The sequence below is a fragment of the Nycticebus coucang genome, chromosome 1, assembly GCF_027406575.1.
Source record: "Nycticebus coucang isolate mNycCou1 chromosome 1, mNycCou1.pri, whole genome shotgun sequence".
NCBI classification, from domain to species: Eukaryota; Metazoa; Chordata; class Mammalia; order Primates; family Lorisidae; genus Nycticebus; species Nycticebus coucang.
In genome coordinates this window covers 29,266,828-29,289,311 of record NC_069780.1, presented here as the reverse complement: position 1 = coordinate 29,289,311, position 22,484 = coordinate 29,266,828, and the positions used below count along the sequence as shown (strand labels likewise).

The 22,484-nt window shown below is 38.1% G+C and overlaps 1 protein-coding gene across 3 annotated transcripts in view; it reads left to right on the top strand.

The window, feature by feature from the left end:
• The window catches only part of PPP3CA (protein phosphatase 3 catalytic subunit alpha), a 304,967-nt gene that overhangs the window by 143,362 nt on the left and 139,121 nt on the right, over positions 1 to 22,484 (top strand). For all 3 annotated transcript variants that reach the window (XM_053557267.1, XM_053557180.1, XM_053557100.1), the window contains exon 2: positions 6,931 to 7,131. In XM_053557267.1, coding sequence (XP_053413242.1) covers positions 7,023 to 7,131 — 109 coding nt within the window. In that variant the 5' untranslated portion in view covers positions 6,931 to 7,022. The remainder of the gene's footprint in view (positions 1 to 6,930; positions 7,132 to 22,484) is intronic.

Genomic DNA, 22,484 nt, shown 5'->3' with positions numbered 1-22,484 from the left:
TAATCCCTTGTAGTTGGAGCAATAATTATTTTCATTAATGTTTGATCTTTATTAAAGAATTAGTTACAGCACTTTGCAGATTGAGGTTTAAGAAGTACTGTGTATAATATATATTCTGTAAGCCAGAGGAAAAAAGAAGTTTGCATATTTCAATAAATGCTTCAAGTGTTATAGTGTGTGACCTTTAATTAATACTTTTGAGATGTTGCATAAAACATCTTAGTGCAATATTTGCATGTGGACATTGAGAAAGCAAATGAGGTATTCAGTTTGCTAGTGAAATGATCAGGACACATACTGTGTCTAATAATTGAATGCATTTTAAGGCTTGGCACCTATGTGGTAGTATTTAGAGGGTGGTGGGTAATGTGGTTCTTGCTGATGGAAGAGGTCATCATAACAGTAGAAACAAAAATTACCAGTAAATTAATAAATTTGAACTTTATTTATAGATCTATGAAAGATTATTTCATAAAAATCTTAAGCGGGACTGAACATTTCTGTTCACAAGATTAATATTCAACTATATTTGAGGTTGTCATGCATATTTTCATTTAGAGGCATTGGTGATAGCAAGGAGCGAGTGTCTGCAGGAGTAGCAGAAGCAGAACCCTAGTAAATATGTTCCTACAGTTCTTCTCAGAGGCTAGTTGTGGTTAATTTTTAGCCATCTTTCCCAGACAGTGGGTTCTGTATATCTTTGGATAAACATGGTTAAACATCTGTCCTTACAGAGTTTTTGTTAACCCAGGAGAATATAAATTAAAGCTAATTTCCTAATATTAGAACCCAAATAAAATTCAGCAAAAAGACCTTAGCATTTCCTTCACTCTTTGTTCCAACAAAGAGTGTAGGATCAGATTTTTCGTATTTGGTGACTGATTAAGACAGCTAATTTTGTACATTTTACCTGACATACTACACTTTAAATAGCCTTATTCTATTTTTTATTACTTAAAAAGTTTTATCTGCTGGAGTCATCTAAAGAATCAGATATTTATATACTTCAAATAAGAGAAATAGGCAACTGGATCAAAGTTTTTAGGAACCTCAAGATAAAGATACTTTTTTTCTCTTATTACTTATATTTGTCTCTCATTTTCTTAAAACTTGTTCTTTAGTTTTGCAGTTTAACACGTTGTCAGCTATCTGAAGCAAAAACGAATAATAAGCCCATGTGGTAAACTCTTCAGAGCCTGGATCTGCTTATGTTTCTTTTCTGTGGCTCACTTCTCCCTGGATTTTCTCACTGCCTACCGTGGGATACAATGCATAGTAGGTGCTTACACGATGCTTAATTGGTTAACGGTTTCATCAGTTTAGAGGTTTGTAACATATACAAATGTCCATGAGAAAATAGATGGAGCACCAATCTGAGGAGGTCAGGCTACAATGTGTTTTAGTTGTGTCTGACATGCGATATCCTTAAACTCTTGACTTAACATGTGCTGACATAAGTATCTTTGACAGCCCTTGTGCAGACAGTAGCTACATGAAATATGGGATGAGAGCTGTTTCTGTACATGTTCTGATTACAGAGAGGGATGAAATCATCGTATCTGGACTTGCAAAGAAATTGCATCTGTTGTGATTGACTGGTGTGGAATCTGTTGCGGGGTGGGGGGATTAAAGTGCCTGGCACTCTGTATGCCTTATTTATTGTGTAGATGAGTGGATCCCAATCTGTAATTCACATTAGTGAAATCTGGAATTATTCAGATATGCCAGTGCCCTGGCCCTGCCCTAAACCAGTTAAATCAGAATCTCTAGAGTTAGGACATGAGTGTCATTCTTATATAAGAAGAGAGTCCAGTGGGAAGCCAGTTTTGAGATAGTTTGAGGTTATGTAGGATTCAAACCAAAGTTGAAAGAGAAGAAAGGCTAAAGAATTTAATTTCCACTCACTTTGTTCTCATTTACACAGAAGAATACAGGATCTAGAATACCATTGTCTAGTAAAAGGAAGCCATATATGCAATTTTAAATGTTCTAATAGACATGAAAAAGAAGTAAAAGGAAATAATTGGAATTAATTTCGGTAGCATATTATATATGGCTTAATATTTTCTAAATCTTATTTCAGTATAAATCAATGTAGAAATATTGATGAGATATTTTATATTTCTGTTTTTTCAACTGCATTGTCTTCTAAGTCCAGTGGTTATTGTATGTTTGCAGCTCACCTCGTTGTGGACCAACTACTTTCCAAGTGCTCAGTATCATATTGGACAGTGCAGAGCTAGAGGGTAAAGTGATGGAGTAGAAATCAGGAAACCTTAATCTTAACGTTGGTTTTGCCACTGACTAATCTTCAATGTTGGACAATTCACCGATCTTTCTCTTCCTCTCTCTCTGGACTTCACTCTCTTCATTTACTAAGGAGGGGCAGTGGGTCAGCCTTGGTTGGGAATTTTCTGGTTTTGCTCCAGAGGGCCCCAGGATTGTGTAAGGACTCCCCAGCAGCCATCATCAGGGAGAAGGGGGGCAAGTAAGCTGCTTTAGTCAGTTATAGCCACTGGATATACTGGAGTTGTTAGTCGCAGTCTTATTTAAGGAAAAAAAAAAGGCAGAACAAAGGTTTGAAAAATCACTAGGTTTAAATATTTTCTTAAGTTTATGATTCTCTTCTGTCAGCGTTTATGAGACTCCAGGAAGAGGTCATGCCGCAGGTGTCCCACTTCCCTTCTCGGTGAAGGTGTCACTGTGACAATGACTCTCAGATATTTCCTATGAAATAGTGGGAATCCCTTCAGTAGAGGTGTGAGCAACTCAGAGTGGAGAAACAGTGGAGAACTCTCCCAGGTTCCTGTTCTATCCCAGAATCACGACATATCGCCACCACATAGTGGTACTCTAAAAGTAATTTAGCCAGAGATCAGCCAAAGGCCCCTGGGTCTTTCTGAGATGTGTTTCTCCCTAGTCAGCCAGAACTGAGGGGTGGAATTACTCTGGCTACAAAGTATTCGCACACTGGAATGAGTTTCTCCTTGGTGAATGTGTGACTGACAACAGCGTTACTAATCACTGTGTTCTGGATGCCAAGATTAGATGCATATGACTGTGGTTCGTAGGTATACTAGTAAACTTTTCTTCATACCAGCTAGATAAACTCTCTGGTGCAAAGAGCAAATAGAAAAGAGACAGTATCGGGCGGCGCCTGTGGCTCAGTCGGTAAGGCGCCGGCCCCATATACTGAGGGTGACGGGTTCAAACCCGGCCCCAGCCGAACTGCAACCAAAAAATAGCCGGGCGTTGTGGCGGGCGCCTGTAGTCCCAGCTACTCGGGAGGCTGAGGCAAGAGAATCCCTTAAGCCCAGGAGTTGGAGGTTGCTGTGAGCTGTGTGAGGCCACGGCACTCTAGCGAGGGCCATAAAGTGAGACTCTGTCTCTACAAAAAAAAAAAAAAAAAAAGAAAAGAGACAGTATCATATCATTGACCTTGGAAATTAGTCTCTGCTAGATTTCCACAGTCAGTGACATGAGAACATGATTCTAGTCTGTTGTTTATGTACATTAAGTTGCAGTGATGTTTCCTGTTAAGGGGCCAAAGACTGATATGCCTCTCCCCATTTTAACTACTTTGCTCTTTTATTAATTTGAGGAAAATGTGACATTGAATGGAAATTGTGGAGGGCTCAGAAGGTTTTAGGCGATTATTAAAAAATTGTATTGGAAAGAGCCAGCCCAAATATCAAAGCCTATTTCTGAATTTTTAGTGGTATTCACAAACCTAATTTCTGTAGTCCTGGACTGCTCAGTATCAGTGGTAGCAACTTGTAACAATCAAAAGAAAGGGAGAAGGGGGAAGTTTGGTTTGGTTACGTTAAGAATAGCTGCTTTCCACAATGAGTTAATGAACTGTGTCGCAAGCTTGTTGGATTCCTTGGTCCAAGTTATTTTTCGTTCAATATTTGGCACAGGTCTTCATGCAGGACTCTAGGTGAACAGGGAAAGCAAATAAATGTGACCTTTGTAAAGGCTGGTATTTTCTTTATGAAGCCAAAAGGTGCACAAATATACAAATATTAGCCCAGTTTTATTTTTGTCCCAGAAAACCTCTCTGGCTGACGGCATCTCTGCATTGGCTCGTTGGCATCATTGCCGCCCATCTTGTTTCCCGGTAGGCCTTGCCATCTGTTCAGTTGGTGAAGAGCCCCAACCCATCAGGGTCCCTATCATCCAGTTGGAAATAGAGTCTTTTGATTGGCCTTTTTCCTTTCCTTTCTCACCCCTGGTTATTTGGAACCAGCTCCAGTATCTCAGAGCAGGTGGCTTTACCTTAGCCAGTTACCTTTAGGATTAGCAATTATTGGAAGGTAAAAGAGCTGCAGTGAAGGATGGAGCATCTGTTATTGCAGTGATCTTGGCCTTGGAGAAAGTCTAATTCATGAAGGTGAAGCTCTCCCTGGGATGCTCTCACTTTGCCTCTTACCTTCTTAAATGGAGTCTCACTCTTGCTCAGGCTGGTCTCAAACTCCTGAGCTCAAGCAGTCCACCCACGTTGGCTTCCCAAAATGTTAGGATTACAGGCCCTTGAGCCACCACGCCTGGCCGTAAGACATTTTCTAATCTCAAAACATATGTAAAGTTCTGCATAGACAATGTAGCAGCTGAAATGTCTCCATGTTTCCTTAATAATCATACTGTGTGAGTCAGGCCAGGAAAAGAGATGAGGGCAACAGAAAAAAGAGAGACGATGTACCCCCCCCCCCAGTGATTCAAGTGTAATGAACTAATTTCCTCCCTTTCTCTCTACCTCATTTAGTTCTTGAATTTTCTTTTTTTACGCATTACTTTGACATTATACATTCTGTCTTTTGTTTTACACAGCGTGTGTGTATGCATATATACATATATTCAAAATATTTTTTGAAACTACAAGGGCTCTTCACAAGAAATGCTTATGAACATTCATTAGAATTTCAATTTTTAGAAAGTAACTGATCACTTTTTACCTGTTTAGCAGTATCTTAAGTACTTTCTAAAAAGCAGCATAGTTGTTACAGCTACTCTGGCAGCAGACTGCTTGGGTTTAAACTCAGTGAGTCTACACAAAAATCACTAGATGATTATCTTGGACAAGGTGCTTGATATTTTTCATCCTCAAGTTTCTCCCTCACGGTAATGTTGTGGGGACTAAGTAAGTTTATGTATAAACACATATAGATACGTCTTACTCATCTTAACAGTTTTACTGTTGTGCCTGATTTTATTACCCACACAATCCCTGGCATAAAAGCAGTACTCTATAAATGTTTGCCACTATTACTATTTATTTTAGTTATTATAACAATCCTCAGATAGATGTAATCTTCACTTCACAGATGACTGAAGCCAAATGATGTTATTTAACTTGCCCAAGGTCATACAGCCAGTGAGCGTGCAGGGTCCAGGTTTGCACCCAGGCTCCTTCCTCTGAAGGCACAGGCCTTCTGTTCACCCACTGAGTCTGTCACCGCCACTTCATGTTGGCAGCATAATAAAATAAATAGGATTAGATTGTTAGGAAAAGTCACACTTGCAGCCAGCTGTACAGGTTCATTTTTGATTTTGCTTTTCTCATAAGTACTTACAATTTGACTCAGATAACAAATCCATGCTATTAGCTTACTCAAAAGTTTTGGCGTAGGTTTGCTCTAAGTCTTGCTTCTTTGAGAAACAACTGTTAGTAAGTGGGAGGAACCAGGTTTATGCCTTCACATCAAGTGCTTCTCCCAAGGGAGGCGGCTTCCTATGGAGATGCTATGCACGTGTCATGATACACAGGACTTGTCCGCGCCAGATACTTCCAGTGGATCTGAGGTGTTCTCCTGTGAATGAATCCTCTTGTGAAATAGAGAAAAACTGAGTTTTAAATGCTTACTGGCCATTTATTAGAAACCCAACCTTCATGATTCCGTCTCTGACCATGGAGCTTTGGTTGCCCTGGTGTGTTATCAGAATTTAGTGAATCTCCTCCGGTGAGTGGTGAATGTGCTCCTAGATGTATGACTTTAGGTACCCAAGAACTATTTTCTGGCTGTTAGGAAGTTCTGGGGTGAGTGAAAGAATGGCTGGCCCTAAGTCTGAGTGATAATGGAGTTTGTCATTTTATCACGTATCTCCTCTCTGAAATCATTCTGTCTCTTTATTTTTCAGGGGTCCCTTCAGCACCAGCACACACACACTCTCACACGCAGTCCTGACAGCCTGTTCAGTATCCAGCACACCTGTGCCTTTTGCTTTCAGATTTCTGCTCTTTTTTCTTAAGCAGTGAGTTGATGAGTTAGCTCAGAGATCTCACTCTGGTTAGAGCAGCAAGTCTGGTTAAAGAGACCTTTTCTCATTCCCCTAACTTAGTAGAGGAACCTGTTTTCTCATGAAGACACATCTTTGAAGGAACTGGTTATGATTAGACGCATAGCAATGATTTTCTTTTGCCAAATTGATTGTTGTCTAACTGAAAACTGTTTTTCAGTATCTTTTTGTTTTAACTCAATCAAGATTTTCTATCAGGGTGTCACATGCAGATTATTTGAGGACTGTTTTGCTTATCTGTGGTGTTGGATACTGCAAAAAGTGTGAAGGGACCTTTTCTTTTGCTCACTGGCTTTCCTTAGCGTTTGTGTATTTAATGTATGGCCCAAGATAACTCTTATTTTTTCAATGTGCCGTAGAAAAGAAAAAGGTATGACCCCTCTGTAGGATACAAGAGAGATTATAGAACAAATAAGAGCTATAAATTTTGTTTAAGCAATTGCATTATATCTAGAATTGAAGGAAAGAGGCAGGCTTTCATTTTGGATGGCCCTTGATCATATTTTACTGTGGGAACTTTCAAAATACCGCAGGAGGTAGTTAACGATAGGGATGGATTGTTTGGTCGTTATTATCAAATCTTTTGGTTGGCATGTGTTGGCTTATGTAATAATTTGCCTTTTTCTCTTTCAGCTGTCCCATTTCCTCCAAGTCATCGGCTTACAGCAAAGGAAGTGTTTGATAATGATGGAAAACCACGTGTGGATATCTTAAAGGCACATCTCATGAAGGAAGGCAGGCTGGAAGAGAGTGTTGCATTGAGAATAATAACAGAGGGTGCTTCGATTCTTCGACAGGAAAAAAACTTGCTGGATATTGATGCACCAGTCACAGGTAAGTCCTGAGGATGGAGACCACCCGCTCATGTGCATACTTTGTTGTTTCATAACATCAAGTCACAAGTTCTAGCTACTGAGTCTTTAGATACCTCACTCATGATAATTTTTTTCCCCTCATAATCTTTTGCTGTTGAATTCATATTTTATATATACACAAATATTTTTATTTTCATGTGTTTAATATGTATGACATTGTGATAGTCCAAAAGGTAGTTGTCCAACTTGGAGGTGGTGATTTCTCCAGTAATGCTTTACTTAAGAAGTGATCTTGTTTGTCAGTAAATACACCTACTGACATAACAAGCATGGGCTATTTATTGGTAAAGATTAGTTGGACAAAGTATCATAATAATTCCACAGTGACAGGATAAGTGACCAAGGAAAAGCAGTGTTTCTCCAAATGTGATTCCCCCAGGCTGGGATTACCTTCATCATCACCTAGAGACCTGTTAAAATGTAAATTCCAATTCTCTTGTCCAGAACTACTGAATCTGATTGTCTGGGGAATTCTGATGTACATGAGAGCTTGAGGAACACTAGACTTTAGGAAGAAGGTCACCTCTTCTCCTTCGTGTAGTATTTTGTGCCTAGAAAATGAAACTTTGCTCTCCGAGTGTTTTGGTCGTGTTAATTCTCAGGGTCAGATACATGTCTTGCATAAGTGTGTGTCTGTCTTAGGCCATAAAAATTAAGTCTTAGCCAAAGAATTTTGTGTACATCTACCCTTTGTGGAGTTTGCCGAAGTGGTGCGTTTTTACTTTTAGAGAAGCAAAAAATGTTTATTTTCCTTTCAAATATATATGATAATTTTGGCATAGAAAAATATGTAGACATAGAATATTGCCCTTATGGAAATAAATGGACCTTTGAGTATATTTGCATTGTTTCTTTTATAATTATTGGCCTTCAAGTATGTATTTGAATGTGATTGTTAAGAGAAAGATAGCTCTCTTGAAATTTGACCCTACTTTCTTTGATCAAAATGACCCTGATGATGTCTATTCCAAAGACATTACATTTCTTACAATTTAATTTTGGCTGGTGATGCTATCTTTCTTGTTTGTAATTAAAAAAAATCCAATAACTTGTGGTTAGGGTCAGGCAGAAGGTGGAATTGGCTCCAGGGGTATGAAGCTACTGTCAAACCAGTGGAGACAGAATCAAACTAGACTCAATTACCGACCAGTGACTTCTAGCATGGAATTCAGCATTAAGTGTAGCAGATAGGAAAAGTTAGACAAATATTTTATATTCACATAGAGAGCCACTCTCATCTTTCCCTCTAGCACTTCCCTCTTCCTTTTTACTAATAACAGTGTCTCCGTCTCAGATGTTTAGAGTTATGCTAACATCTGCCATAGTTTGCCCTCATTTAAGAAAAACTTAGGAATTAGTGACCTAGTTATTGGAAATCTGTATATTCCCTCATTCTTTTAGCATTTTAATGTTTCATTGAACAAAGCTTCTATCTTCAAATGTCTATACAACAATAAATAATTTAGGATTTGTTCCCCTTGAAGATTCAGTAGGCTTTCTTTTGGAGAAGATAGAAGGACCAGGACGTTGCCTGGATCCCTACATCTGTCCCCCTGGAAAGAGAGATAAAGAAGTGCGTACGTCTCCTTGTGGGGTGTGGATGAGGCATACGAATTTAGATAGGAGGGCCAGCCCTCCCCATCAGAGAGGAGATGAAGTTTATCTGTAGGCTGTGTAAGAAGTGTGGTGTCAGCATCTGCCTCTCGTGAGCTCTGCATCAATTTCCCACTCATGGTGGAAGAAGAGCAGGTGTTTCCCACAGTGAGAGAGAGAGCAAGAAAGAGAAGGGAGGGAGGTGCCAGGCTCTTTTCACAGTCAGCTGTTGTGAGAACTTACTTATTACCTATGGCACCAACCCATTTATGAGGTATCCCACCCTTGTGACCCAAATGTCCCCTACTAAGCCCCACCTCCAATATTTCACTGTGAGATTTGAAGGGGACAGTTATCCAAACTATATCAATCCCAATTCAAATAAGGGAGGCATGAAGCAAGCTCTGCTTTTTTCTCTGTGCTAACTTGCCTGATAACAATGATAACTGTTGCAGAGATTTAAGTTGAAGAATGTATTTCTGTGTTGGAGGCATTCAATAAAGAAAAGTATTTTCCCTCTTGATTTTTTTCTGAAAATTGAGTTGAACTTCTCTTTCTTTCCTTGTGAACATACAATAGAATATTTTTAGAAATGTGGTAAATATCAACATGGCAACTCATTTGGGTAATTTAATTTAACAACCATTTATCGGGCATTTACTTAGTACAGGTGATACGGATTATACACAAGTGACCAAGACCTGTCTTCTGCCCTCCAAGGGCTAAGCATATACCAGGAAAAATGAAATAGGATATTTAACCAAAGATTAGTATGTCTGTTGATTAAATTAAAGGATACGATCTAGATTTATTCAAGCAAATGAGAAAATGTCCAAGTGGATATAGCTGATTTAAAGCCAGAAGGTTTTCCTATCTTCTGAGTGGCTACTGTTTCCCTCCCAGTGCCCATTGATTATTCTATTCCATCTTTGAGTTAAACCATTAAATAGCTGGAGTCCTGCTTGTCCTCCATATGCATTGAGAACTTAATTCAGAAGGCTAGGACTACAGATGATAAAACATATGGGGTGCAGTACTTGGCTGGGTGATTCAAGGTCTAGATGAGAAGTCAGACACATAAACAGATAATTACTATACAATTTGTCAAGAACTGTTATGGGTAGAGTGTCTAAAACTGGTGTGGGAACGCAACAAAAGGAATGTAGAGAACCAAGAAAGTCTTTGACAGAGAACATGATAATTGAATTGGATCATGTATGATGAGTAACATTTTACTACATGAAAAAGCTGGGTAAGGGTGTTTTTTGCAGAGATAACAGCATATTGAAGACAGTTACTCTTTTGTAAAGTACCAAGGCATATTCTTTGAGGTTTATTGTGAGAAAAGAGGGTTTAGAACAATGGTCCCAAATGTTGCGACCCTTTAATACAGTTCCTCATGTTGTGGTGACCCCCCAACCATAAAATTATTTTCATTGCTACTTCATAACTGTAATTTTGCTACTATTATGAATCGTAATGTATGAATATCGTATGAATCTGATATGCAGGATGTATTTTCATTGTTACAAAGGGGTCTCGACCCACAGGTTGAGAAGGATGTGAGAGGTGGGGTTGTAGGAGTGAGACTGAGGTTGGAAGGTCAGCTTCAGATACTTGCCCCTCATATAGCACTTAGCATTCTGCTACCGTTCTGTACAGTGGAGTGTTGAGGGGATCTTTGCATAGGGGAGTTACATAATCAAGTTCGCAGCTAGACTGGTATCTTAGATGAGGAGGGTAGAGTTGGGAGGGATTTGTTGATAAGAAGCTTTCATATCTGTCCAATAGAGTTCTGATGCTGGTGGTGACTTTGTTAGGGTACAGGGATTAAATCCAATTTGTATGCAGGGCCTTTAAAAATATGGTTTTTAAACATCTGATTAGTTTGTGTCTAAAAAAAGTCAGTATCTCCTAAAGACTTCTTTAGAGTAAGATGGTTTACTCAGAGATCCAATTGACTACATTTCTCCTTGAAATTCTCTCATATTTTCTTGTTTTCCCTTTGCCTTACCAGAGCACATTCTGCTCATTTGTAAAGCAAAAGCAGACCAGGAGCTTTGGTTTTTGAATAGAGTGATTTAGAACTCATTTTCTGCTTTCTGGGCCGGGAGAGGTCAGCATTAGCTGGGCAAACTGCTAATCTCTCTGGTTTGTCTGTTTCCTGCAGTGGGGGGGATGTGTCCCAGGGGCAGCAAAGGATTCCCTCAGTGGCTGGGCCTGCCATTTAGCATGTCAGGCAGTTGCCAGGAGAACCCTCTGGCTTTGTTCCTGGATGTGAGAGTGGACCGGTGGCCAAGTTTAAGGTCATGGCAGTCCTTCCCTTACAGCAGCTGACGTCAATTAGGAGAACTCCCTCTGCCTGCACTCTGGGGAGAGCTTAGTGAGGTTAGGAAGCCAGTGTCTTCTGGGCCCTGAAAGATCAGTGTTTATTCTCCTCATACTATCGTTTGTCACTGTGGCTTCAGTTTATAAGGGGATAAAATATTACTTCAGGGGCATTTTGCCCACTTGTGATTTCAGTGGCCAAATAAAATCCTTAGGTCTGCCCCGCAGCCCTAGACCTGTTCTGGTGTCTGGCCCACTGCTGGCACGTCAGCACATTTCAGTCCCAGCCTAGGGCAGCAGCACATTATTTTGATGCCCTAATACTCCCTAATTTGGGCCCTCGATTTTTTTTTTTTTTTTGAGACAGAGTCTCATTATGTTGCCCTCAGTAGAGCGCTGTGGCATCACAGCTCACAGCAACCTTAAACTCTTGGGCTCATGTGATTCTCCTGCCTCAGCCTCCTCAGTAGCTTCCTCCCCCCCCAACACCTGGCTTTTTTTGGTTGCAGAGTCATTGTTGTTGAGCAGGCCTAGGCTGGCCTCAAACCTACCAGGCTCGGTGTCTGTGGCCGGCGCCCTACCCACTGAGCTACGGGTGCTGCCTTTTCTTTTTTTAAGATAGAATCTTAAAAGTTGTCATCAAAAAAGTTGTCCATGCTTGAGTGCTGTAGCCTCAGCCTAGTTCACAGCAACCTCAAATGCCTGGGCACAAGCAATCCTCATGCCTTGTTGTGTTTTTCATTCTGAATTCAGGCAGTTGATTTGACTATTTATTTATTTATTCATTCATTTAGTTATTTAGGCAGAGTCTCTGCTCTGTCCTCCAGGCTAGAGTTCCATGGCATCGGCCTAATTCACAGCAACCTCAAACTCTTGGGTTCAAGCGATTCTCTTACTCCAGCCTCCCTAGTAGCTGGAACTATGGGCACCCACCACAACACCTGGCTAATTTATCTATTTTTAGTAGAGAAGGGGGTCTTGCTTTTGCTCAGTCTGGTCTCCAACTGCTGAGCTCAAGTGATCCTGCTGCCTTGGACTCCCATAGTGCTGCTATTACAGGTGTGAATCACCGGGCAAGCCTGGACCCTTGATTAAATAAAGAAAAAGAGAGATGACAAAAGGTATCTGCGTGAGAGTCCAAGTCATTTTCCCTGATCTGTTCACATTGTTCTTGTGATGTCACTCTTGTAAACCTGTTTTACAAACAAGAAAAGAGAGACTCAGGAAGTTGAAGTCTGTGTTTCTAACCTTGAGCACGGATCACAGTCACCTGGAGGGCTTCATGTGACATGAATGGCTGAGTCCCACCTCCAGAGCATCTGATTTAGTAGGTACTGAGAATTTGAAGATCTCAAGTTCTGACAAGTTCCCAAGGGCTGATGACACTCTTGTTCCTGGACCACACTCTGAAGACTTAAGAACTTAAGAGAGTTTTCATAGCTGGTATGCTGAAGACCTTGTTTTAATAAGGCATCCATCTGCATAACTCATGCTTAGCTATTTTACTATGTCATATACACTATTCTACCTCCATCTTACGTGTTTGAAGTCATGTGCTTTCTGTTCATTTGGTAGAATTTGTTCCTACTCGTTACTGAAGACAATGTAAAGATTGTTGACACTAAAACTTAAGCGTTGAGAAATAGAAGGAAGACATTATTTTACCTATTGATTATAATTTATTTGAAATAAAAATATATTACAGTAACACAAAGGGACAACACAAAACAACAATGCTTAGTCTATTTGGGGCATAAAGTTTATGTGTATAGTTGTTGCCAGAAAAAAATAGTGTTTTTCTTTATGAAGTCTTTGGGAGCTTACTATAGAAAGCTACCACTGGGAAAGAAAGGAACACTGGGGATCAAAAACATCTTTAAATGAGTTGAGTGGTAATGAAGACTATTCTGTTAAGAATAGCTGAGCCATTGTAATTCAGCAGAAATCCATAAACATCAATAAACATGTACCACCATTTACAACAAACATTTGGCAGTCATTACAATTACCTCACATTTACATGAGCAGTTATTTTACTTAAGGCCCAGTATTCATATCCTTTTTACCTTCTCATGAATTGGTTCTTCTCACAAATAGTGAAGTGTTTAAGCATCTTTGGTAAGGCAGTGCCTGTAGTTGTTTGCAGAGGAAGGTAAACACTATTACTCTTAGTATCTGAAAATGATTGCTTTTGATATTAATACTCTGATTCTTTTGACAAAGGTTTTTGACAAAAATATATTAAAATCAGCACTGTCATGGCTTCAAGAGAAATGGTGTTTCAAATAACGCTGAAACGCCTCCAGATGAGGAAGAGCATCTTCTCAGTGACCAGAAAGAAAAAATTGCAAATGTTTCCCTTTGCCTCCCAGATCATACCCATGTTTGCACTCTCTTCTCATGCTCCAGTTTCTCACTGAAGTGTTCCTGATCATTGCACACCTCCATCGATCTTACTCTCCTTCTAAGCCTATGACATCTATGACAGTAATGGACAGTCTCAAGCACTGGTCACAGACCGATAGTGGTCTATGACGAAGTGTTCACAGGTCCAGAGTGAAATTGACATTTTCATTTTATTGAAAATGCTTTCTTTTTGTATATGAAACTATGGTGACAGGAGATAGTAATTTTCATAGATTTGGGGGGACAAATTCGTGAGTTGTTTTTGTTGTATTAAGGTCACCATTTGCTAAGTTCTTGTTTTTGCTATTCATTATTATATACACTGTACTTTTTAGCTCTTAGTGTTCGCACAAACCTACGAAGGAAATACTGTTAAGAGCTCTGTTTTAAAAATGAGGGAACAAATCTTAGTGAAATTTCATGTCTTAACTAAGGTTAACCAGCTAGAAAGTACCAGAACTGGAATTAAAACCCAGGTAGTTCAGCTTGGGTGTCTGTTCCCGTTTTATTTGGGAACAGAAGTTAATAAGATCCATGAAGTCATTAAAACTGGGAATAATTGTCCAGAATAATTTTTTTGCTTTATCTTATTATTGTTAAATGTGAAACATGTGAAGACATGGATCTTACATTATGGTTTTATAATATCTGTTATAAAAATAATTCTGTTTCAAAATAATTTTAATGTAAATGAACTGCTGTTTGTACGTGGTAAATCATGATAACAATATGGTGGAAATACAGTAGACCCTTCGTAGTTGAGCACCTCCTTCAGTTGGCCTGATTTTCATAGACTAGACGTGTATCACATGTACTCAATGGAAGTTCACTACATTGACCACGTCTGTATGTGGACCAGTTTGTTGCAGTCCCTTGAGTGGTCAGCTTACAGAGGTCCTACTGTACGTGGGAGCCTCCAGAGCAGAGTGTGTCTTTATGTATATGTGTGTGTGTGTGTTTCTCCTCGTGTGTCGTGTAATCATTTAAATAGAGTTTATCTTTTTATTCTGTTTTGTTTTCTGAATTAGTTAATTCTCCTGAATTTATTGATTTTTGTCTTCCTGGTGGAGTATTTTAGACAAATGAGATACTGGATAAATATGCAAATCTATCAGAAGAATCTGTGGTTTAATTGATGGACTAGTAAAGGAAAAGTACTATTAAATTTTGAGGCCGCTGCTTTACAACTACTTAAAATGGCTATGGTGGTATTCAAAATATATTTTAAAATATTAACTAAATGCTTTTATGTACACATCTTGCTCATGTGAAAATATATTAGCTGAAAGAAAGCCTGAGTCTTTCTCAAGACTGGCTCTGTGTGGTGGTTTTGAGGGCAAATAGCTTGTCTTCCTGTATTTTGTCTAGCTTATTAGCAGCATCCTTGAGTGAACATTTGCCTCATGAAATAACATAAAAATCAATGGAATGGTTAGAGACCTGAGTCAGTCTATTGGGTGAGTCCTCCTACAAAGTCTAGTGTTTTTTTTTTTCTCATGTCCAATCCCCAAATGTCTATGTAGCAAACCGTATACATATATACACATATTTATACACACACACACAAATCCATATTAAAGAAGAGGAGGATGAACGTAACACATTTCATTTTATGTTACTTTTATCATATGAAAATAACATAGCAAAATGTCTTTCATAAAAATAGGAGATACTGATTATATAGTGGTAGAAAAAAAACAATAAACTACATCCAGGGGACAAAGCTTGACATGTGTTTACTTTTCATTTTTTTTAATTATTTGCTTTTAATTTTTAAAAATTCTTAATGCTTTTGAACTTTCTTCTTGTTTACAATAAGCAAAGCCCTATGCAGAAGTGAAATGAGGATTAAGAAAAAGCAGAATTATAGATGAAAATGAAAGAAGCCTAAAAGGATTAACCAACTCTTCCTTTTCTTTTATGACTCTACTCTTAATGAATTATTTATCTTCATATAAATTGATGTCAAGATCACCATTTTATTTATACTTCCTTCCTTTTCAGATTTACATATTTTTGCTATATTCAAGAAAGTATTATTTGGTTTTCTTTGGATTTTATGATTTGTGTCAAGCATTTTTATGTTAAACAGTCTATTTGGAATTCATGAACCTGATTCCATTTCAGAAACGCAGTTAACTCTCATGATCTCTAAATGAGCTATCTGATTTAAGATGCCATCTGGTGGTATACATTTGATACATCTAGTTGTACTTTTAACTGCCGTCAGAGTCATAGATCCTTTATACTTAGGGTGGAGAATATTTTTGAAGGGACATACGGAGACGTGTTTGGATTTCAGATAAAGGATCTGTCAGATCTTTGTTTTTGTTTTCTCAAAGTTATATACATTTTTGCTTTGGTCTTCATTAACATAATCTAATTCTTTTTTTAAAAACATAGTCTTGTTCTAATTTTAAGAACTCACCTTTGTTCACAGAAATTTGTAGATAATCAGCATCCTTTTAAAAATATTTGATTAGGTTTTTGGCTATCATGTGAATAAAAGTTTATCAGATAATCATAAACATGGAACAGAAATTGTTTATTTGAAATTCTTCCTCATATTTTAAACATTAAAGGGCAATTCCTTTAATTGGTGGACCTTAACTTAATGTTAACTTGCTGCTTTCTTTGCTTTTAAGAAACAAGCTGGTAATATTTATTAGATATCTATCAAAGCTAGGTGAAAATTAGAAAATAAACTGTGTACATTATTGATATAAAATAGCCATCTGACTTCGCATCTGAATTAAGGAAATGTTTAAAATATATGAGAAGGTTTTAGTCATTAACTCAATAATTTGTGCCTGGTTAGCTCAGGTTAGTAAGGGCGTGGTGGCAGTGAGCCAGTTATAGATTCTCTTTGGTCTGTAGCCTGTTCTGCCTTCTCAGATTATACCCAAAACTTCTAGTCTAGCTAGTTTATCTTAAAGAAAAAAAATAAAAAAAAAGAAACAATAAAGACGACTGGAGTGAGCAGGGATAAGAAGAGGAAACGTGAGGTCATCACTTCTGTGCCTAACAACGGGGCACCGAGAACTTTATTTTTGCCTTATCCGGTGTTGTGTCCAGGTCAAACTCGTAGATCTTAGATTATCGTTTCACACCATCCACTTTTTACCTGTGTACCAGTAGGCAAGATATTTCACCTCTTTAAACGCCAGCTTCCTGGTGTCCCTACAGTGGTGTCAGTGTCATGCCTGTCTTGTAGCTATATTGTGAAATACCGTGTGACAGGCAGGACAATCAAAGAAAATGGCCTAAGCACGCTTGTCATTTAAGGAGTGCAAGACCATTTTGAAGCGACATGTGAAATTTGGGAACATTGCTGGAGTATAGCAACAGGGGAAGCCTGAGTTTGCAACAGAGCCTCCAACACTCCTAGCAATTGGATGCATCCCTAGTAAGTTTGAGACACGTGGTGGTGTGAAACGGCACTCCCAGAGCTGTAAGTGGACACTTTGGTCATTGCTGCTCAAGCGGTAGTTCACTGTAATCTTGAGTGTCTGGATGCTGATGGGAGCCACTTTGAGCACCTCTTGTAATTGCAGAAGTCAAACATAACTTGTATTCATCTCTTGTTATTGGTATATGTTGACTATTACAATTTTAATACTTTTTTTCTTTTCTTGAAATGTATATACAAGTTTTTTGGCACTTTCTGCATATAGGCGGGCTTTGCTCAAGAATCCCACGTCAAAGTGATAATTCCTTGTATTTGATGGCTGAGAATCACTTTGACACAAAAATATTTTCATTTTAAAAGTGGGCAATTGAACTGTTCAAATAACAGTTCATGCAGCTACCAACAGAGTACATTATCTGGTTTTCACATTTCCAAGTGACGTGCAACTATAGATTACTCTCTGATATTTAAATCAGAAAAATGTTACAGGGATTTCCAGGGATATTTTCCCCCACTCCTACTGGCAACCCTAAACCATTTGGCAATATTTTATTGTGTACCTCTTTGTTGGAGCTTTACAGGATTTCTAGAAAGTACAGACTGTCTTTATAACAATTTCTTGGTCCGTTTTGAAATATTTCAATAAGTCGTTGAGTAAGATAACATTAGACAACTATCAGTTCAGTTGGAAAAAAGAAGAAATTGTGGGTTAAAGGTTCAAACGTCAAAACAATATAATATTGGTCTCACGTATACTTTTATTCTATTATACACTATAAAGAAATATAAATTGTTTTCAGATAGTAGCTAATAGTTCAGGTTTTGTTTTTTTGCAATGAATGAACTCAATAATAAATCTGGGAGATAGATATTCTGTGGCTGTACATTTTATATATGAGGAAATTGAAACATGGAAAGATTTGGAGAGCTTTCTCCATGTCATGAACGTGGTAAATTCCCAGTCTAGAGGTCTGCTATTGTTGTTATTAAAACCCAGGTCGTCTAGTTCCAGAGGCCAGTTGTCTTGTGAGGCTGGGAGGGTAGCCCATTAGACGATTGATTGAAATGTGCTTCAATGTAAATTTTCTTGATGTTCTCAACTAATCATCTAATTGATACCCATGTTTATAATCCTCCTGATTATTTCCTCAACATCATGCAACTTTTAGAAAAGACATGTATGCTACTCATAGGAAGGTAAAGTAAAATTTAAAATATGTTAAAGGGCCTGTTAATGTTTTAAACGTGAATACATAGTTTTTCTTTTCTTTTTCTTTCCTCCTCATGACCTTGCTTTTGAAGTTAAGCTTTGGAATTTTAGCTTTGAAGTAGCCGTAAGTGCTAGAGATATTGGAATCTTTTTCAAACCTGAAATCCTTCTAATACCTCTCAATGAAAAGTCAAACAACTTATATAATACCTCAGTTCCTGTTGGCCCTCTGGCAAAGGATGAGCTCAATGATTTTCCTCTTGTTCCTTGCTCCTCTTCCTCTGAAATGCCCATCAAACAGTATCTGTTGTAAAACATTGATTCAAAATAAGAGAATCTTATTATTTACCTCACAAATTGCTGTCTGATACCGTACTTTATTCCTAGTTAGAAGAAAACTGGTATGCAAGTCCTAAATTATACATTGTATTTGAACTATCAAAGAAAACAGTTTAAACAATGGATTTTGGCACAGCACCAAAGAAAATTTCACGATGGTATTTGGCTACCATTTCAAAATGCATTTTGGGCCTCCGTCTTGGCTTAATGAAGGCATGGCTTCTAATCTTCTGCCTCCTTCTCCTTTCATTCCTGTCAAACTGCTGATGACACAGATTCCTGCCTGATGCTGCAGTGCACAGCCATCAGCCCTGTCTCACCCCGGAAAGTGGCCCCTCGTTTAGCCCTTCTCTTCTAACTCCAATCCTAAAGAATGGTAGTTAGCATTCTTTGGACTCTTCCTATGCGCTGACAATGTACTAAAGGTTTGATGCAGTCCACTGAGCAACCCAGTGAGGTAGGTAATATTGTTATTCCCCATGTTAGAGAACAGCTCTGTCCGGTAAAAACAAATATAGTATGAGCCACATACATAATTGAAAATTTGTAAAGAGCCATTTGGAATTTTTACAAGAAAAAGGTGAAATTAATTTTAATAATGTATTTTACTTAATTTCACCTATCCAAAACATTATCATCTCAACAGGTAATCAGCGTACCATTATTAGTAAATGATTTTGCATTCTCCTTTTACTCAGTCTGTGAGTTTTGATGTGTATTTCATACTTAAGACACATTCAGTCTCACCATATTTCAGGTGCTTCATAATCACATACAGCTAGTAGCCACCATACTAGACAGTGCAATTTTAGATGAAGAAGCTGAAGCTTGGCGAGAAACTTGCTTATGATTACAGCCTTCATGAATCCTGCAGCCTAGAATCAAGCTCAGGCGACTGATTCTGGGCCTCAAGCTCTCAGCTCACTGTGCTGGTTTCTTCCCTCGGTCCACATTCATAGTCCAGAGTCAGAGTCAGAGTCTTCCATGCTTTTCACTGCCCATATCACAGCTAACTAGCATAGCAGAGTCTGTTCTGTATCTATTTCTTTCTGTTTTAATTGAACCTGTGGTATCAGGTTCTGTGTCTTTGGTCACTGGGTCCGTGGACATAAAATTACAGCTGCTGGAAGTCTTTGGCAGGCATTTGCCTTCTTTTTTCTAACCTAACTACTTTTGCCTTCTGTGAGCCCATACCTCTACAATGTGCACTCTTACCGTTTCCATTTGGCAGAAACCATATTCTATTTCTAATTCTTCTGATCTGTCCCCATCTGCATACTTTGTTTTACATTCCCAAGTGATTTTGTACAAAGCTACTGTATTTCATTAAGATATTATTTTTATTATCATTCCATTGCTGAGAAGGCATCTGTGAGCATCCACCCCTCACAAGAGTGACTCTTAAAACAGGATGGGGCAAGGTCCTAGGGTAAGTGTATCATAATACACAAGGTATTGGGAAGGGTTGAACAATGGGATATTGGATCAAGAATGGGGAGGAGCAAAGCAGCACAATAGATTTGATAGAGAAAGTGATCAACTTTCCAGTCTATCTTTCACACAACATCAAGCAGAACAACTTGGATTAAGAAAAGAGATGTAAAAAAAAAAAAGGAGATGCATTGTTTATAATGGTAGCAATACTAACTTTTGTAACATGAAACTTTCAGATTCACTTTTTCCCTAAAGTTGCTTTGATGGATGTTTAATCACGGTATTCATTTGATTTTGGAATGTCGGATAGCGACATTCCAAAGAGGATGAAGGATTTTGATAGTTTTCATTAGGGGACGTCTTAATACACTGTTCCGTAGGATTGAGTTGAATTTATGATTCCACTTTTTACCTTTCCTAAGTGGCTCACAAAGCTGCTCAGCTGGAGGCTAAATTTCTTACTCCTCTTTGTTGCTATGTATGGCTGAGTGACTAAATATTGACTCAGTATTGGTCAATGGAGTATGAATAAAAGTGACATGTGCCACTCCAGATTGTGCAAATAAGAGGATATATAGTCTCCTCCTTGTTGCCCTGTTCCCTTCTTGCCAATGCATTTAGGATGGCAGGAGCTGAAGGTGCCATCTGAGCCAGGAGACTGAGGTTACATGTTGAATAAGGCAGAGCAACTAGGTACAACCACACTTGGGTCCCAGTTCTGTGTAGGAACCCTCCTAGCCCAAGTTGCTTATCTTTGAAAAAATAAACTTTTATCATATTTAATTTATTGTTATATCTGGGTATTTACTATAAATTTCACAGCCTATATTCTAATAAAAAATCTAAATTCATTAATACCTCTTCTACGGGTTGTTACCTCCCGACCCTACCATGGCTATCATCAATCCCTGCTGTAAACCCTATTTTTTTCTAGAGAGAAGCAAGTATATTGTTCTCTTACTGAACCTTGATTATTTTTGTTTCTCTATCTTGAGATACATCAGAGAAATTCCATTTACCTGTGGTATGACTTCTATTTTTATTTTTTTTGTTTCCCCCACTTTTATGAATTCTGTAAATTTCTCAGTAGCAAGCTAAAGTCCTTTATCTTCTAGAAAGATTTTCTTGACCCCTCAAATAGCAAGGTCTTTCTCTTCCCCTAGTTCTTAGAGCATTTTATTACTTAGGTACATTTAATTTAATGTTCATTATGTAGTATTTTCTCTTTCCCAACTATACTGCAAGTTCCTTGAGGAAAATCAGTGTCTCTGAGACTTGTTGAAAGCAGCCTCAGCATTTGTCCCAGTGTCTGCCTGTAGTAGGAGCTTAATAAGTATTTAAGTTAATTTGATTTGATTTTGTTCACTATCAAGAAACTGTTAATTAAATCTTAATCAATCACCTTAAAAGTTGAGAGGTTTTAGAGATAATTTTACACAAATTACATTTTGTAAGGAAAGATTAAGGCCGCTCTCCATCTTTTTTCAGTTTCATTGAAGTAAATAGAGAAAGGCACAGCACAGCCCCATGTGATAACGTAAGAGTAAATAACCACCTGTGAAGTGGTCCAGGCTACATCTTACCTGTTTTCATATGGGGTGCTGATAGTCAAACTGTTGTCAAATCTTGATTTATTTTGATTTTGATAGGATTCCTCATGATTGCTGTTGTAATTTATAAGAATAGGTTAGATGTTAATATATACACAGGTAGCCTTTTAAAAATGGCATATAGGGAAAGTGGTTTTATTCTGACAGTCTGTCACCTCTTATTTCAGTGAATACTTATTCTGTATTCGTGGTTCTCACTCCATACCACAGATTTTTGTCAGCTCCCTATCGTCCCACAGCTATTAGTTTTAGCTTTTTACCAAAAGAGCCAATTCTTAAATCTCAAGCAGAACTCACCTGTTGATTATAGGTACTCACTTGGATGACCTTGTACTTCACCCTGCAAACCAATACACTTCTGAAAGTAAACAGGGGTGCTATGACAATTATACTACATCTGCACATTTAATCTGGGACCGTCCCAGATGAACCAAAATATTAAGTTATTCTACAGGGAGTCCCAAAGGTCACCCATAAAATCACACTACAAAAGGAAAATGGGAAATTATTGCTAAATGTACTTTTATCTACTTTTATTTACAATTTTACAAAAAGGTGGCCAACATATAGAGAATATTTTGTAAATATTTTGCAAAATTTTCTAATGTATAATTTGTAAATAAAGGTAGCTTTAGCTACAATTTACTACTTTCCCTATGTACAGTGACTTTATGGGTGACCGTTGGGAAATGCTGTAGTCCTGTGCCTTCAAGGTCTCCAGTTTCTACCTCTGCTTATCATCATCAGACATGACCACATGTTCTTAATATTGGCCAACTGTACAGATAACTTTGGGTGCTTTAATAATTGACCTATCGTTCGCAGATCACTATGAATGGTACATCACCAGTGCAGATTATAATTATCTGCACTATTTAGGTGAGGATGATCATCATATAAATAATATTTTACATGAAGATTTTGAGTATATTTGCATTTGGAATAGACGTAAGTGATTTTTCAGAAAATAATAGAGTAAAACA